The sequence below is a fragment of the Tympanuchus pallidicinctus genome, unplaced genomic scaffold, assembly GCF_026119805.1.
Source record: "Tympanuchus pallidicinctus isolate F22 unplaced genomic scaffold, pur_lepc_1.0 scaffold5, whole genome shotgun sequence".
Taxonomy (NCBI): Eukaryota; Metazoa; Chordata; class Aves; order Galliformes; family Phasianidae; genus Tympanuchus; species Tympanuchus pallidicinctus.
Window position 1 is genome coordinate 14,559,090 of NW_026294769.1, and position 18,502 is coordinate 14,577,591.

General features: G+C 36.0%; 1 protein-coding gene across 1 annotated transcript in view; it reads right to left on the bottom strand.

Moving 5' to 3' along the window:
- Positions 1–18,502, bottom strand: part of TERT (telomerase reverse transcriptase) — a 34,349-nt gene that overhangs the window by 3,004 nt on the left and 12,843 nt on the right. Inside the window, exons 6-16 of the mRNA XM_052704712.1 lie at positions 17,468–17,629; positions 17,006–17,101; positions 15,143–15,228; positions 13,268–13,381; positions 11,437–11,508; positions 9,465–9,650; positions 8,088–8,214; positions 7,664–7,725; positions 6,070–6,194; positions 5,765–5,902; positions 133–3,118 (exon numbers count right to left, since the gene is read on the bottom strand). Of these exons, the coding sequence (XP_052560672.1) occupies positions 3,015–3,118; positions 5,765–5,902; positions 6,070–6,194; positions 7,664–7,725; positions 8,088–8,214; positions 9,465–9,650; positions 11,437–11,508; positions 13,268–13,381; positions 15,143–15,228; positions 17,006–17,101; positions 17,468–17,629 (1,272 nt within the window). The 3' untranslated portion in view covers positions 133–3,014. The remainder of the gene's footprint in view (positions 1–132; positions 3,119–5,764; positions 5,903–6,069; positions 6,195–7,663; positions 7,726–8,087; positions 8,215–9,464; positions 9,651–11,436; positions 11,509–13,267; positions 13,382–15,142; positions 15,229–17,005; positions 17,102–17,467; positions 17,630–18,502) is intronic.

Consider the following 18,502-nt stretch of genomic DNA (forward strand, 5'->3'; position numbering starts at 1 on the left):
AGAGCAAGAGCACTGCAACTGCACCAGAAATGAGGAATCTTCCAAATGATCCTAAAACCGAGAAAACCTGTAGAGGACCATACTCCTTCTGGAACACAAGCATTTCCCTACAATGCAAAATTTCATACCTACCTCAAAATGAAATTCACAGTCTGAAATCCCTTTCCAACAGGAAGCAGTAAGGATATCTTTGAAGCATGTTGATGCTTCTATTTACTCTAGAAGTTTGTGTCAAGTTTCTCCCTTCCTGCTCTGCATAGAGATAGTAAAACAACAACTTTTATCCCAAACACACTTCCTCCCCAAAGTGGCCCAAATAAAGTTTCTGACAAGTTGACTCAGATCATAGGTTGCACAATACAGTTACCGTGGCTGGCCTTGCTCTTAATCTTTCTACTTACCTTTTCCTAAACACGGAAACAATTTTAACATTTCCCTTTACCCACAGAGTCTTCTGAACTTTTCCCAGCTTTCCAGTGATTGTTGAAAACTCACAGCATAGGTTCAGAATGTTCTTAAGCAAATTGTTTTAGTATTTCCAGCCCAAAGTTACTCAATTCACCACGTTTCCTGTCACCAGTTGCCATTCATCACACTTTCTACCAGTTAAGCAGAAAATGTTTTACCATTGTGATATATTGCACTATTTATTTTAAAACAGTTCATGACAGAAGTAGCTTTAAGGAATATTCCTACCTTCTCTTCAGTGATTTGGATCAATCATTTTAGTGCAGTAAGCCCATGCTACTGTTAAATTCATTCCTTAAACATGTTCCCAGCATTCTCTCCATCAGTCCTGAGCTGTAGCAGCAAGTTTCCAGTACAGTACAGTGCGCCATATATTCTACAATTTTCCATTTGCAAAACAAGTACTAGTTTCAGCACTGCTTTCAATGGCCTTCTTAAATAGGCTATTTTAAAAAGAAAGTGAATTCTGAGAAATATTTGCATTTGTTTACAGGTAGCCTTCAGAAACAGCAACGACTGCTTTAAACTGATAATTTAGCAAGTAGTTACATGTAAATGCAAACATCAGTTCAGAAAATTGCATCACACTTCACAAACTTTTTCCAAAAATACACCTTTAACTGAGATACTTCTTTGTTAGTTTATATGCCATTTAGTCTGCTGTGGTACAGAGTAAAAATGGACTTGTCCTGGCAATACACCTGCAAGTCAAAGCATCCTGTGGAAGCGGAATAAAGAAGCAATGAAGACGGGACCCCAGTTGTTCTCAGTTTTAAGGGGGAAAAACACCCCAACCTCTTCTAGAAGGCATCATGATGAAAGACATTACAAACCTTCAGTCTATTTAACACACAAAAAAAATTAAAACAAAGTATGTTTCTTTCTCAGTACGCATGGAAAAGTCTGCATTTAAAGGCTTTAGAAGCAAACCTATCCATAACCACTACGCTCTTGGCTGAAAGCAGAGAGGTTTTCTTCTAGTCCTCACAAACCCACCTCTTTCCAATGTTTTTTAGAAACTGAATAATTCAGCACAGTTGCTGCTCCAGTTTTTTACCACAGTTTTCCAGGACACTCTTTTGATCACCCCAAAAGTTTGCCTTGAGATGGCTGTTAGGCACAGAACAGAACCCATTCTCTCAGCATGGATTCACATCATAGGATCCTGGCTTCTGAGATATTTTTCACTTCCCCAGCCCCTATCCTGCACAGTTCTTTCACAGCAGGTGTGCTTATCCATTCTGAGGAAATTATTAGGCTCATCCTTCTCAGGAGGTTTATCCAGAATACAGTGATCAAGACAAAATAAACATGCATTCATTGTTACTGCTGCCCACCAGCAAGGCCTTCTTCAACATGATACACAAAATGCATTGAGCAGTGCATTAAGTAGCAAAGAATCAAAATTTATACCACCTGCACCTACACAAAATCTTATTAGTATAGCAGCAGATGAAAAGAGCAGCAGAGAGGAAGGAATGCATAGCTGAAGAAAGACTGAGTGAGGAGTAAATAGTCACAGGAAGTAACAGCTCCCTCAGAAGCGCAGGAAGTTCTTGAAGTGCTTAAGTTTCATCCCTGATAAGATATTTTAATTATTCTAATGAAATAGCTCTACTTTATAGCATTGCAAATTCAACATGTGAGCCTAGAGAAAAAAAGACACGTGGGCAGGCTTACCAGAGCAGTCATAGGGCAAAATTCAGTCCTGTAAAACATGCCAACAAAAGGGCTGGATAGTAGTTCAGTACTATTAAGGAGCAAAAGATAAGACTAAATAAAGAACAGGAAATGCAAATATACCAAGCAAGTAACTTTTCTATTATCTAATCAATAACTGGTTCCCCTTGTTTTTGTAGTTATGAATACATCACCATTGTTTAGTACATCTCTATAAACTTGCAGAATATATTAAACATATTGAACATACCCAGATATAGCATACAAATTTTGACTGTGTTCTCCACAGCAAAAAAATCTTTATCCCGTGTATCTTGCTAGGCACAGCCATGAAATGCACTTTCCCTGTACCTTTCAAGTGTCTTTCCACTTCCAAGTTGAGTGGGATTGGGTTGAAGTTTACTATAAAATAAAGGTATTGGAGACAAGTATGTATTATTGCAACTATCTAGACAATTTATTATAAAACTGTCTGCAGTAGAAAAAAAAAAAAAAAAAATCAAAGAACAGTTCTTCAGAAACAATACATGGCAAAAACGTTGATCTGTCTATACAGATAACTCAAATATGTCTTCGTCAAGAAGAAAGGAATTACTGAAGGAAATCAAGCCAAGTTCACAGGTTGTACTTCAAACAGCCTTCAAACTTACAGAAAAACACAAACATGAAGATGTTAACAGAACAGCCTGCTCTTTTAAAGTTATTGTCTGGTACCTAAAAACAAACAAACAAACAAAAAAAAAAACAATGAAAACTTTCAAGTAAAGATGCTTTCAGTTCATTCTACCAAAATTAACTACAGAGAAAATTAATCTAAAAACATTTATTTTTAAGCCTGGAAGGATCATGAAATAAACCTTCATCGCTTAGTCCAGTATAGTTTTGAAATCTTGACAAAGAGACGGTTCCGTCACTGTCTTCAGCAGTTCCATAGTATCCCTTGGTATCTTCCCAAACAGATGCAACTTATCTACAAAAAGCATCAAAAACAATATATTACTACTGCAGGTAAGTAACAATTCATTCTTAGGCAAAATGCTAGTAAGTCATGAAATCAGTAGTAATTTAATCCAATAAAAAAGCTAGAACACCTGGAACACGAGGGTAAAAAGGCTATAGGAAAACATGCTGCTCTCCTCCTGCCCTTAAACACAGCAGACAATTGCCAGTTAAAAAATCATATGTTAAAACATTAACAAGCTATGGAAAACCAAGGAGTACATTCCTCCCAGTATGTCCCTGCAATACTGCTTGTATATAAGACTTCTAAAAGTTTTTAGTAAAGTACAAGACCAATTACTTAGTAACTATATCCACCAAAAAAGTTCTGTCAAAGCAGTGTTACTCTGAAAGACCCTAATTTAAACAACTCCCAGGACACAGGACACATCCTTATCTAGCTGATTATATTTATCTATAGGAAAATGGTATTCCCAAACTGGTTTTTTTCCTCCTCTAGTTTCAGATATGGCATTAAAGAAGTCTATAATTGGAACCGACATGAGCAAAAAGAGGAAAAAGAATTTCATGGAGAAAACACCTTTCTAATTGTGGCTACAGCAGTTCTCCCAACTATGTCCCCTTGTAAGGCTACCTGAAACAATACCCTTAAGGAGAAAAGTTGTGAAGAGTTAAGATTTCAGGGCCTTGTTTAATTACCTATTTATTTTTAACATAACATGTCAGTTTTGAAACACAGAACGTCATTGAAGTCTACGGCCAACAGAATTAAAGACAATAAAAAGGACTTCTCCAAGATTAGAAAAAAACATTTAAAATCCCAGCAACAGTGTAAGTCTGTTACCTAAACAGGGTTGGTAAAATTGTCAATGGTGCAGAAAGGCAGAAGTGCTCGATAAACATTTGTTCTGTATTTGGCAAGGAGATAGATGGTGTATTTATATCTTATCACGATAAGGAAAGACTCTTGCTCCCTTCCCAACTGGTAATAATAGGAGGGATGTTAAACAGTAACTATGCTTTAAATACTTAACTCCGAAGAATGATTTTAACTTGTACTGACAAGGCACTGATGTTGATATTTAACAGGTTTTGGAACGCTGGGGAAGACCTTCTCCCCAAAGCCCATGAGCTCAATATTGATTTCAAAGGAGAGTAACTGAAAGGCATGTGCAGGGACACAAGTGAAAAATGAAGTTTATATCAATTTCCGTCAAACAGCACGATCTCACAGGGGCAACAGTTTTTATATAGCTGATACAAGCTCCAAAATTACAACAAAAAATATAGTTGTTAAGTCAACACAGGTGCTGTTGCCAGTCTTATAGTTATCTCTACGATACAGATGCTGTGCAGTACAGACATACAAAGCTAGCTTTGCTTTAGAGGAACACACCTGAGTAGCAACAGATGTGATGTCACAGCTTCTCTGACATCCACACATGCTATCTGATTTCCAGAAACATGACAGAACTTAAAATGCAGCATTTAAAATTAGCTCTAATACTTTAACACTGTGCTTGGATTGTCTCTACAACATGATGTACTGATTACAATAACAATATTACTCTGGACTATATCTGATGCAGGTGAAACAAAAATGTGAGTAGAAAGCTATGTACCAATGTCTCTTCAAATGGATTTTCAGTGAATTCCTGCAGAAACTTCAGTTCTGCTCCCAACAGAAAGTGCAGAGGACATAGGGCTGTGGACATGCCTACTCACTCCCCCATTTGTTTCCTATAAATGTTCATGTGTCTTCTTTGTCACACTGTACTGACAAAAATAAGACTATGTGCATTCAGGCTTTGCCACTGGCCTTTGATACAGGAAGGAAATGCCTGCTTTCAAAACCAGAACTGCTCCTTCTCCAGGGCACTATGTCTCAGCACAGGTACTAGAGGAAGCCTGTGATACATTTACAGATGAAGTATTGGTTATTCTTGAACTAGAATAAAAGAACCCAAGTAGCATCTCATTCAGAGTGCAATTACATGGTCAGCGCTGGGAGACTGTGAAGTAGTGGCTACACCTAGCCTCCACTAAGGTTGAATTCAGCAGCTCTACTAAGTACTTCAGGAAAAGCTACTAGTGTTTGTTTTTAATAACTTACAATTAAAAGCTTTGCTATTTTTATGGCTGTTCCAGCTACAGAATACACTACTGGTCAAGGAGAGGGAGCTGCTCAGAGCCCATAGACATCTTCTTTTAACAGAGTGGAAGAGTCAGAGATTTGCCAGCACCACTCTGTAACAAGGAGACTCACAGCACAGCAAGTGCTTCTATTTCAAAATGTCCCCAGTGACTCCTTTGGGGGTAAGAGTTTACACTGTGGGAGGAAACTATTTTGTTGGAGTTTATCTACATTGTTTAAAAATAGAAGAGCCTTTGTATTTTATTAGATCAATATGATCAACACAATTATACTTAAGTTTTTGAACTGTACAAGCATGGTGAGTGTCAAATAATAACAGATGTGCCTTAAGAGCAAGGTTCTAGAAAATGAAATGCTGAAAAACATACCATTTTAATTTGCCTACTTAAAGTTAATTGTTACTTGTTACTGTACATTTTAGAACAAAAAACTTAAAAAAACATTAGATTGGAAGATTTTATGAAAACCATATCTAAACCGTAAAAGTAATTGAATACTTACAGACTTTAAGGGGCTTAAGTAAGCATTTGTAAATAACTTTGTGGTTGGACAGTTTGACAATGAAGGCATGGTAACAGAGCCATTCTGCTGCCTCAAAAGGGAACATGCCGGATGCATCTTTGCTACCTAAAGAAATCCCTAGAGACAGAACAAGACAACACCGAAAATTACATATATTCAGAAGTACAACTGACCCTTCACACTACTTTCTATAAAACCAGAAGGGCTACACATTCAGGACTATTTATTTACCTTAAAAAGTAAATTTAAAAAATGCTACTTCGCTGCCACTGAACACACTATACCTGGATTTTTAGCTTTCAGGATAAAATAGCAGCATGAAGCAGTATCAGAGATGATCCTTAGGAAGAAATACGGATTATTCCTAACTTTCTGGTTGAATGGAAGCTGAAGAACACAGGCATGGAACCTGTTAGCAAAAAACAAACAACAGCCTTTTTAATCACAAGTCATTTTCTATTTCAAGTGAAATTATGATTATGTACCTTAGGCACTACACCACACTTAAAAGCACCTTTAGCCAAATAAACACTGTTAGCATGCGAAACCTCTGCTATATACAAATTCCTGCAGTGTCAGGCTTAAGATGTTTATTCATAACTTCTGTGGTGAAATAAGAGGTTGAAGTCATCTCCCTCAGTAAGTGAATTCTCTTCTGAATACAGCGAATATGTTGTGATGGGGGAAAGTTGAACCCACATCCTCATCAGGCTCACATCACAAACCACTGGGATAGAGAACGCACACAAGAGGCAGAGAGGAGGTGAGAGAAAAAGAAACAAAAACAAACTCAACAACAATCTTGTTCTTCAGGAGAACAGACCTCCAAATGATGAATTTAAGAAAAAAGCTCAACTGCCACTTCCTAAGCAGAACTCCAGCAAAATAGCAACACCTGATGTTTCCCTATTTACAAACAACTCTTATGCTCTTTCTGTGCTAAAACAATAAACAACAAGAACTCTTAATGGATTATCTCTTTATTCACAGTCACAACAAATAAGAAACCGACCTTTTTTCCTTGTTTATCATTCAGAAGCTGACAAACAGGCTTAATAAACTCAACCAGAAAACAACATCAACACAAGTATATTGTTCTTTAGTCATTGCTAGGGTTGTGTTGAACAGAAGAATATTTTCAATGCATGACAATCCTATGGTAGTAACATAAGCAACCACCAAAAATTATTAATAAAAAGGATTTTAGAGCCCTGAAGCAGAGTACCACTCAATTGCTATGCTATTCTTTAGACCCAGGATCTTCCTGCTTTACTCAGCACATGCAATCATGCAAAGTTTTTGGTGCAGTTTACTTTTTTCTCCCAACCTCCTGATCAACTCTGATTTCTTTCCCTTCATCCTTGTTGAAAGTGCTTACTTTCTCTGCTGGTCAAGAAAAGCTCACAAGTCAATAACATTTTACCAGTTAAGAAGCAATTAAGACATTATCAGCAGCTAAGAAGTCAGAGTTAACTTGGAAAAATGAAATTCCACTTAATGCAAAGCTATACAGGTCAAAGTTCCACATGATTGTAATGAATACAAAGTTCTAAATATAATCTCAATATAACCTGCTTTTCATTGCTCCTAGAACAAAATAAACCGTTCCTCTTGGAAGTCAGCTATAAACACCCAGAGACATTGAAAATTAATTTGTCAAAGTGTCATTTAAACACACATACTAACATCATCTCTACCCTGAATCTAATATTATGCAAGAACAGTCTTAAGACACAGTTATGTGACTTTCTACTGACATTTAACAGTGTACAGTATGTATGTAACAGTTTATGGTACATATTTTACTAAGCAATAGCTGCTGTGTGTCAAGACAGTGTCATGGAACATTCACAATTACTGCAAGAGGCAGTCACCTACCTGTAAGCCTGAAGTAAAAATATCTTGTAGATGTTAACTAAAACTGTTTTAAGGCTGTTGATCTGGAACAGAACCACAAGAATATTTTTGTCTTACCATATCATTTGTACGAGTTCAACAGAAAAGATTTAGAGACGTAGAGGAAAAAAAAAAACAACTTATGCTATACTTCCATTATTTTCTATTATGTACCTAAACAACAATGGGCTCAGAACAGAAGGTGAAGGCTCAGCTCTGGAAGCTACTGTGACCTCACCCACATTTAGTCGATGCCAAGATTTCAAAGTTAAGTTTATAACCTTTCCAAATCATCTCTTTTGTTAGTCCTCGCTGTTTATTACTAACGATTTTTTTTTTTTTTTATTACCTTTTTAATTTTTTTTTTTTTTTTTTTTTTTACAAACATCCATTTCCATAATCTCACCTTTAAGTCAAGAAATAAAGGATGGCATTTCAGTTTGAGGACTGCAGTCAATTTGCATTTCATGTTTTTTCCAGCTATTCTACTTGAATTGAAGGAAAGACTCGATCTGATAGAAGTAAAAGCATAACTAGAATGAAAAATAATAATAATAATCAGACTCCATGGGCTAACAGACTGAATTAAATTCTGTGAAATAAAGCTCATTTAACTTCTCATCTTAGAGAAACTGCCTCCAAATCAATAAGCCAAGTACAAAAATACAACTGTAACAAAATTCAAAACTAGAAACAAACAGAACATAGTGGCATTAAGGCTATCACCTAGGGAATTACTTCAGAACATTAGAACAGAATAATTTCCAGTTATTTAAAACACCACCATCACTGCCACCAACAACCTTTAAACTGACTTCAGCAATAACCAAGTTATATTCTGTGATCCAAGCAAGCAGGAGCTAAGCTTACCTTGGCCCAGCAACCTTAGCATTGCAATTACTGAAGTCAATCTTATATAAAAGCAAGGAGATCACCCCATAACAGTTTCTCTGTTTAGTGCCTCCCAAACCACGAGCACCAATGTCATCAGCAATATAAACTGTTTCTTCTGTTGTTAAACAAACAAACAACAAAAAAAAACAAAAGTCACACATTCCTTCTCCTTATCTCATATTAATTGACCAAACTTTTCTCTTTTGGAAGACAGTTGAAGAACCATTATGGCAGTGCAAAACCTCCTTCTAAGTTCTCACCTGAATGTATTCATGGGCTGTTTATAGACAAAGCTACGATGTTATCCTTAAGCTTAAAATTATTTTCTGTTAACCTTTGAGGAATGTCTAATGCCATCTCTAAGAGTCCTTTTAATGTGCCTATAAAGCTTTTCAGCAAGATACATTCTGAGTTTTATGGTGCTTTAGTCAGACTGCTCCACGTGTACACCATGATGCTGGTTTAAAGGCAGGTTACTTCTACCCTATGTTAACATCTGAAGTACATCAGAGGAAACCTAAAGAACTACTAGTCCCTCTAGTGTGCAGAAAGTGAATTCCAACCTGTATTCTTGCAATATTACTTGCTGAAAGCAAGAATAATAAATGTATTTATACTAACTGTGAAAGAAGTTAAACCAAGGTGATCAAATAGTTTCTAAAAAAGCATGCAGTCACCACGTGGTATGTAAGATAAAATGTATGTGCATTCCATCGGGGTGTAATGAAGAAAGCATCCAAAAAAAAAAGTATAAATAGCTGTAGAAGACAAAGAATTGTAAAGTGTATTTTGCAGTTAATTCAACTATACTACTTACAAGATACTCTCTTGTTTTTAACACTGTGTATAGCATACTGTAAAGCTGATGCTGGAATATACAACCATTTACCTGGAGTAATCACAATAAACCTCAAGTGTCTGCATATCCAGTAATAAACCACACCATGAGATCAAACGACAATCTGGCAGCTGTTTGAACTTAGAACATCCTGGGATATCATCAACAGGAAAATTCACCACTGTCTTCTTGGCATTTATTAAAAATCCATACTCAGGAATACCTGCTGCTATAGTCCTAAAGCAGATAAAAATGGTTACCCACAAAAAAAGCAGAAAAAACCCCCACAAAAAATACCACCATGCTGCATGATGCATATTAGGTTGGCATAAAAGAGCAAACCCAATAATAAAGAGAAACAGCTCTTAAGGTTAATGAACACAACTAGAAATACACAAAACTGAAGTCAATGCAGGTAAATAAATAAAAAGCTTGGTGGAGAAGAAAAGCTTTTACAGGTCAGTGCCAAAACAGGTATTAGCGTTTTAAATACTTAAGACCAGCTGCACAAACCAAACTCACAGAAATCACTAGAAAAAGACGGATGCAGAATTATTGTTTTGAAAGTTCATGAAAACAAGGATAATCTAGATAACAGGAAATCCATTTATCTGATGAAAAAATCTTGAACTTTCTTCAACAAGTATCTTTTTACTGCAGTAGGCTGCTGATTACCTACCACAGAATTAGTACACATTGGGTCAGCAATATCATCTCATGGACAAGCAGCAGTTTGATTTGGTGATTTATTCAAGTGCTACATGCTTTAAAAGGAGAGAGGAAGAAGTAGACTCTTATTTTTGGGAAGTAATAGTCAAAACACTGTCTCCTCAGAATGAATTTCTCGTGTCCCTCACTTCTAACAGTACGTTAGGAAAACTGCCACTGCTTCCTTTGTTGCAGAGAGCTCACAGGACCTGTAAGTAGATGCAGAAAGAGGATCTTCCACAGAAGAGGCTACCTGTGTCCAGAAAACCAACATAGCTTGTCAAGAAGCTAATGCACAACTTGCAAGTAGGAGAATATCTGCAATACTAATGTGAGTGACACTATATTGGAAGCTATTACAGGGATTAATGGCTTGGAGGCATCCCCAGCCTACAGGTTCGATTTATTTCCAGAAACTCAAATTCACACATATCTAGAAATTTCCTTTTGTTCTGAAACAGAACTGAGGACTAATGAAATTTTTTAAATACACCATTTCACTGCTTAGGACTACTAGTGCTTCAAACTGTACTTAAATGACTTCCCCATCACCTGGTAGGGTCACAACAGAGCTGTACCTTTCTGGCTATGAAACACATGATACAACTGACTGCACTGCAGATTTCCTTCAAGACCTCTCTAATGGATCCTTTAACAGAAGAGCTTTGACATCAGAACAGGTCTTCTTGGATACTGTGTGTTGAGATCCACAGTAATCAATAATCTCTAACAGGGCCTAACGTGTTTTTTTTTTAAGGTAGATTTGCAGCATTCTAAGAAATTAGTTTGAAAACTTCTGTACAAGTTGCATGCTGCCATGCTATCAGCATCTTCAAATATTCTCCCCAGAATATTCATGATTAGAAAATTCTTAGCAATATAGCAATACAGTTGCATTCTTCCCCCAGGGATAGCAAGTAGCAGCAGGTCTGCTCAATAAAAACCATTTCAAGGATGTAACTAGAACACCTTTTGAAAATACGAGGGAGAACAGTCATAAAACTGTTACGTTCCTCGGCTTGGTCTACATTACTCGTTCCTGCCAGCAGTATTAAGTTCAGGAGGTAGGTCCAGAATTTAAACCAAAGGAGAAAATGATCTCTGATCATTTGAGCTTTTTAGTTTACAGTCAAGAACGTAGCTGTTAAGATGTTCCTTGGTACAGGCTACCAGCAAGGCCTCCAAAGTATGCCTTGGTTATTAATCCATAAAATCAAATGCATCTATGTGTACACAGAAGTATAAAGGAGATCAAAGTAAATGACCTAAAAGGTGCTAATGCTTATTACTATAAAGAATATTTTCAATATCATACCTTAGAAAAGTTTTTGCCTGCATTAGATGTGGTGTAACCAGCAAAAAGTCATCAATAAGTCGTATTAGGACTCTGTAATCAAGAATAAAAAGAGGAGATGCTTTATGTTCTGTAACACTGTCTTCATTTAACATGTAGTAATTTTTGAAGCTGCAACTTGGATATAAAACAGACACTGTGTTCAGTTTTGGACACCTCCATACAGAAAGGAGACTGAGGTGCTGGAGCAGGTCCAAAGAAGGGCAACAAGGCTTGTGAATGCCTTGGAGAATATGCCCTATGAGGAGGGACTGAAGGAACTGGGGCTGTTTATACGGGGGAAGTGGAGGCTGAGGTGAGACCTTACTGCTTTCTTCCAATTCTTGAAAGGTGCTTACAGCAAGTGCAGGGTTGGTCTCTTCTCACTGGTGAGAGGACGAGCAGAAATGGCCTCAAGTTGTGCCATGGGAGGTTTAGGTTGGACATCAGGAAAACCTCCTTTACAGAAAGGGTTGTTAAGCACTGGAATAGGCTCCTCAGGAAGGTGGTTGAGTCACCATCCCTGAATGTGTTTAAAAACCATTTGGATGTGGTGCTCAGGGACATGATTTAGAGGAGGGTTGTTAGAGTTAGGGTAGTATGGTTAGGTTGTGGTTGGACTCAATGATCTTTAAGGTCTTTTCCAACCTGAGCAATTCCATCATTCTATGAAAAGTCTACCATTATAAAGGCTGAAATTTTCTTTTAAATAGAATACATGTCCCAAACTTGCTCATATTTTTCCAATAAATCCTGCTAAGAGACGGATCATAGAAAGGAAACTCTGGAGATGATCTTTTCCAGTCTCCTTTTTAAAGTGGGACTATGCCATCACAATGATCAGAACTGATATATCTTCATCTATTCAATAGCCAATTGGTTGGTTTTGGGTTTTTTTGCAGTTTTTTTTTTTTCCACTGTTGCTGTTTGTTTGTTGGGAGAGGGAGATGTTATGATTAAAGGCCAAATGAAACTATCAAAATCATTCAACGGACACCTATGTAATATTCTAAAAACTACAACATATACAGCTGATACATAGAATTCCTTATGTGCACTCTTCTGAATCTTGGTTTCTTAAGTTCAGCATGTATAAGGAGGGTCCTTTAGAAGCAAAAAAGTAGCTTTGCAGAATCCCACCATCACAGTACACAAATGCTTATCAAAAAGAACTCTTACTTGCTTAGGAAGACATTTAACATTCTGAGGCTTTCCATTATCCAGAGAGTCTCCCAAGAAGAGGCACCAGACTGGTGCACTTACCCAGAGTACTTTTACACACGTCCTTTATCTTGTTTTGGACAGAATTCACAGGAATGGAGAGAGAACATGAACAAGCTTCAGAGGACTCACCAATACCTAGCTCATGCCTGCAAATCTGAGATTCACCTGGCTATCCATTCACAGGGATATAAAAAGGATGCTGTATTTCTTACTGTTAATGAAAAAGCAGTTTTCACCATACAAACTTTCAGCAAAGCTCCTAAGAACCAAGCACATGAATGGCATGGAAGATGTTAGAAGACCAGTGTGGACCAGCATGTTTTTAAAGCATCCCTAAATACTGTGCTTTTTTTAAGAAGTCATCCACACTCACATGTAGGACAACTCCTCCTCTATTTTTTTCACAATCATATGAAAAATAAGACAATTCCATCTAAAACAGTTACAGTGACACTAAATCTAAGTTCACCATGCTTCTGCTGGAGAACTGAAAACTCTTGAAATTCAAAATTAAACTTAAAAGAAAACATATACACACTATACAATACCATAACAGAGTACATAACAAAAAGCACCCAAATCTTCCTACCCATCCTTCTGGATTCCACAAAGTAATTTGTTTTCCATGTCTCCATAGCATAAGCTGCAAAGTAAGGTTGACAAAATGGAGCCCTGTGGGATTCCAGAGCACTGTATATAGTACCTAGAAAAGAATAAAAGAAAAGAAACATCAAAACACACAACAAGGCTCCAGTAGTCACTAAACATATGCTTAAGAACATCAAGTATTAACACCTAAGTTTCAGTAATGAACAACTGAAAGCCTGCTAGTTAACCTTACCTCAGTTTTTCTTTCCTCTAAGAGTCTAGACATGACTCCAAAAAAATCTTTATCCCCACTACTGAATTTAAAATGCACTAAAACACATCCTCCTTTCTTATTAAGAAACTCTATTAGACAACTGCCATTAAATGAATGGTATTTATAGTTGAAATCAATCCACAATGCTTTTTCCTTTACAAAAGAACCTCCAGAGTCACATTTCATCTAAATGTTGTAATTGTTAGTCTTGCATTGCTTTACAACTGCTCTTCTACAAGAAATGTAAAGTTCACGACTCATCTTTTAAATGATACATTTATTTTTTAATTATGATCCAAATAATTTCCAGCAAGTACTCACTAAAAATTCATACACTGAAGCTCATAATGTTAATCTACAATAAGAATTGAATTCAGGCAGATTCTGAAATTGAGAACTTCTAAGTTTTCGCATAAGAAGCAAACATTCACATTAAATCCAAATACAAAATTCACCACTATCAAATCCTGTTTTCTTAAAGCATTTGTTTCAGACAAGCTAGAGTAAAAGTGTTTAACAATACGAAGTATTTTAAATCAGGCCACTTGATGTGCATATTATAGAATCATAGAACAGCTATGATATTCTTCAGTTATGATGGCACAGCACGATATGGTCAAGCCATATATTTCCTTGTTTGTTTTGTTGTTGCTGTTGTTTGTTTTTTAAACAAATAAATACTACTCTTTACTTTCAGGGAAATTCTTGATGAATGCCTGTTAAGGAACACAATATTGTCTTCTACAATCCAGTTTTGTTTTTTTTTAATGCGACCTCTACTATAAACTGCAGTTATTTCTGCACTTAACTGTTTTAATGCTAGAAAAGCCTACAGACGCTTTTCCATTTGCCTCTATTTTCCCCTCTCTCTGTACAATGAGTTTAACTACCGTAAAATAAAGTTAGCCTCTCAACAGCAACAACTTAGTCACTCTAACAGACTTCACTCTGAATTCAGAAATAAAGGTCGTATTTGTAAGTGGTTTCTACACTTGGTACACGTTTGCCACCTAGAGGCAAAAGCTAAATAGCAGATCAGCATTTCTAGCATTGCAAGAAATTTTCATTTCATCCTCTTCCGTAACAGCAGATTCCTAATTTGGGGGTTGTCAGTCATTTTAATTCTTAATGATACTGTTTTATATTTTTATTGCAAATTGACAAAGAGCAAGGCTATGCAGAAAAAGTTTTATTTTGTACTACAGACTGACAAGGCTTAAGCACTATTGCTCGGACATCCCCTTGCTTCTGTGGTCATCTCCAAGGATTTCAACATTTTTTCAAACAAGATCTGAAGCTCTAAATGAAGGTTATGTATCTACAGAATGATGCAGTCTGTGCATGATCAGCATCACCCGCATGGGAAAGAAACTTCTAAAACTCAATTATTTAAATGTAAATGGATCCAAACAGTTCAGCTTTTTTATAAGGCATAAGTTAAATTTCAAAACAGATTTCAAATTAACATGAAATAAAATTCTTTAAAAGATATCCAGCAGAAATGCTCTGAGCCAATAAAGGCAGAGAAAAACAAACATAAGCCAACCAAATAAACAACAAAAAAATCCACACTTCACAAATGTATTTGATTTTATTTTTTACCTGTGCCCAATCTCCAGGATGTTATTATGTAACATTTGAAGAAAGAAAGTAAACAGGGTGGAACTGTTCTCATTAAAAGTTAAGCACTAGAAATGGGACAAAACAAAATCAAAATTGTACTTTAGAAATGTGCTGAAACTAAAAGATAAAGTATAAGTTGAAAATATATGTATTAGCTTACCCGAAGAATTAGACTGTAACAGTTTAGTAAAAAATCTCTAAGGTAAGAAACAAAGCAAACATCTAAAATTAAAATCTGAATATACACTCTAAAAAGCAACTGTCAGCCAACAAATGAGCAAAGTTGGTTGGGTTTTTTGTTTGTTTGTGTTGGTTTTTTTAGGTCTTACTTCAGGAAAAAAAAATCGTTTTGATTAGTGTTTGGAAAATTGTATATTATATTAACAAATATAAAAAGCTTTTAAAAGTGATTAAATATTATACTGGCTTACCACCATTTATGATACCTCCCCTCTTTTGGTCATGTTCTACCCTTTTTAACTGTTATGTTCTTTATTATTCCGCACGTACAGACAACACTCTCTTACCAGTTCTGCTACAAATTGCATCTCTTTCCCCATGTTACCAATGACTCCATGCATGAGAGCCTATGCAACTACATTAAGTCTTTTGTGTTAAAAACGTATAATAGAAATTTCATTTAGAGCAGTGGAAGATACCTGCATGGTCATCTGTGGCTCATGATTTTGTATGCTGTTAGCATGGAACACCGTTTCGCCAAGCCATAGAACGTCTTTGGAAACTGACTGGGTGCATCACCTACCTCTACACTTCATCACACATCTTTTACTGAGCAAGTCTTAATAACAAACATTATTTAGAATTAATACTGTTCTCTGAAGCATGTGAGTTAAGCAACAGAAAGGAGTCTGCTTCTTGTAATAGCACTAGCTGGAGCAAATATAAAAGTCATGTAATTTTCATCCATTCCCTAACTTAGAAAGCAAGGTATCTCTTCAAACAGTAACAACAACGGAGTTTTTCCTGTTTTGTAATGCACTAAGAAGGAAAGTTTATTCTTAGCAACTTTGGCATGAGATCATTAAAATAAGCTGATTTTTTTCCAAGTCATTTCTCTATTAAGTGAAGTTTGCTATTCAAAATGCTGTATCTATTTCCCATGTTACTTAGCTTAGAATACACTTTTCACATCCTTAGTTGTGTGCATTTTGGACATAGACCATGTCAAAATGCTTATTTATTTCACTGGAAAGCTGTTACAATACATAATGGAATTCATTAGGAAAGAAAAAAAAAAAAAGAACATGGTGGTTCAAATGAAAGTTTAAGACACCAACGAGAAAATCTGGGAGAAGTCTAGAATTACGCATCGCCAGAGTTCCTGCCTGAGGCACTAAATCCCCTGAAAGCCTGCTAGAAACACCAGATAAGAGATGCCAAAAATCTATCTAAAGAAGGTGCTGAGTAACCAGAACACAAGTGGTGTCACCATATAATACATACATTCATCTAAAAATAAACAACAACAACAAAAAAAAAAAAAACCACACAAAACCCAGGAATCTTCATTTACTTAATGTAGCTTTCTCTTTCAGTTTAGGAGAACCCTCCTAATTTGGGGAGAAATTACTCAAACTAAAAGAGGAGAGATTTAGACTGAATATAAGAAAAGTTTATTTCACAATAAGCATGGTGAGGCACTGGAACAGGTTGCCCAAAGATGTGGTGGATGCCCCATCCCTGGAGACACTCAGTGTCAGGCTGGACAGAGCTCTGGGCACCCAAATCTGCTGAAAAGGTGTTCCTTTTCTTGAAGGGAATTTGGACTACATGACCCTTAAGTGTTTCTTCCAACTCAAATGATTCTAAGATAATATTTACCTGTTCAACTACTATTGCATTTCGTAATGAAGTTCGCTCTTGAAGTTTGGACACAAACTGCTTCATGTCTGGAATAAAATCCTCGAAAGTAGAAACCTGTATATTTAATATAAAAAAAAAAAAAAAAAAAAAAGACAACAGCAATAGAATACTCAGTAGCAGATGACATTTATTCAGTGAAAGGGCATGTTTTACTGCGTTATTTTAAACCAAATAAGTCTGGTACTGTTAAAATGAAATTCCACCCTCACCCATGTCCATTTACCTTTACCCTTACTAACACCGAAGAGTAAGAAACAGCTTTGTTCACTCCAGGAAATTTCCAACACTATCAAAATAAAGGTTTTCTGAAGTAATTACCTAATTCACATTCAGAAACACAAACAAACAAACAAAAAGCTACAGATATATTTATTGGCCAGAAATATAGTAACAGTAGTAATTAAAAGAAATGAGTCATACGTGTCTCTTATAGAGCTTCCTGGCTTTTCCAGTTGGGGTAATCATAATTACAGCATACCACCTTATTCCATACACGGTTTGGCTCTCAGGTTTCAAGACCTGTGAGATTACTTCCACTAGTTTCTTGTGAGGAATAGTATCAAAAGCTCTGGACACATCACCCTGAAACAGAAAAAATATCTTCCATCATGTTCTATATCTTATGTTTAAATATCTTTCATATTCATCAATATCACCATAAATACTGTGACAATATGGGGCAAAAATAACCATTGTAGTATATAACCACAATTGAAGCATCACATAGGAATGAAATTACAACATTAATTATTCAAAATTGTGACAAGCAAATTCATTTCTTATCTGAAGATTCTTTCCTCAGTCATCAATGAGTTTTCCTTTGCAGGGGACAACAGAACTCAGTTTTAGTACAATGTCTGTTACTAGCAGAAAATGGTACAGCAGTCCCTACATTCATCTGTACTGTGTAGCACTTCTTTTCATGAGATACCAATGGACACAAAAGGTAGCACTGAAGTTTATTGCTGAAATTTTTATATGATTATTATTTTAAGAAACTTTCTCCTCTATATTTAGTTCTGACCATGACATCTTAGACTTTTGGAAAAATGTAAACCTAGAAGTTTTGCTTTTTCTAAATCTTATACTATGATCTTAACTTTGCTTTTATTTGTCATAGTCACAATTCAAGGCCTGAAGAAGCAAAAACTTGTAAAGAACTGTATCAATGACATTATCCTTTGTCCTTAAAGATAAGACAATAACTAAAAACAATTTTGGGACATGACAACTGATGTACAAGAGCATGAGGTAGGAGCCCTGCTATATTATATATAAGCTGTATAATTCTATATGAATCACTCCAACGTAATAGCAATAGCCTGCTAGCTATTACTTAACACAAGAGTTAAGTAAATGCTCCTTCAAAAAAAAAAAAAAAAAAAGAGATTTTACAATAATTCAATTATTTAAAGTGGTAGAATAGATTTGTTGGACATGCTTTATACTTCATGT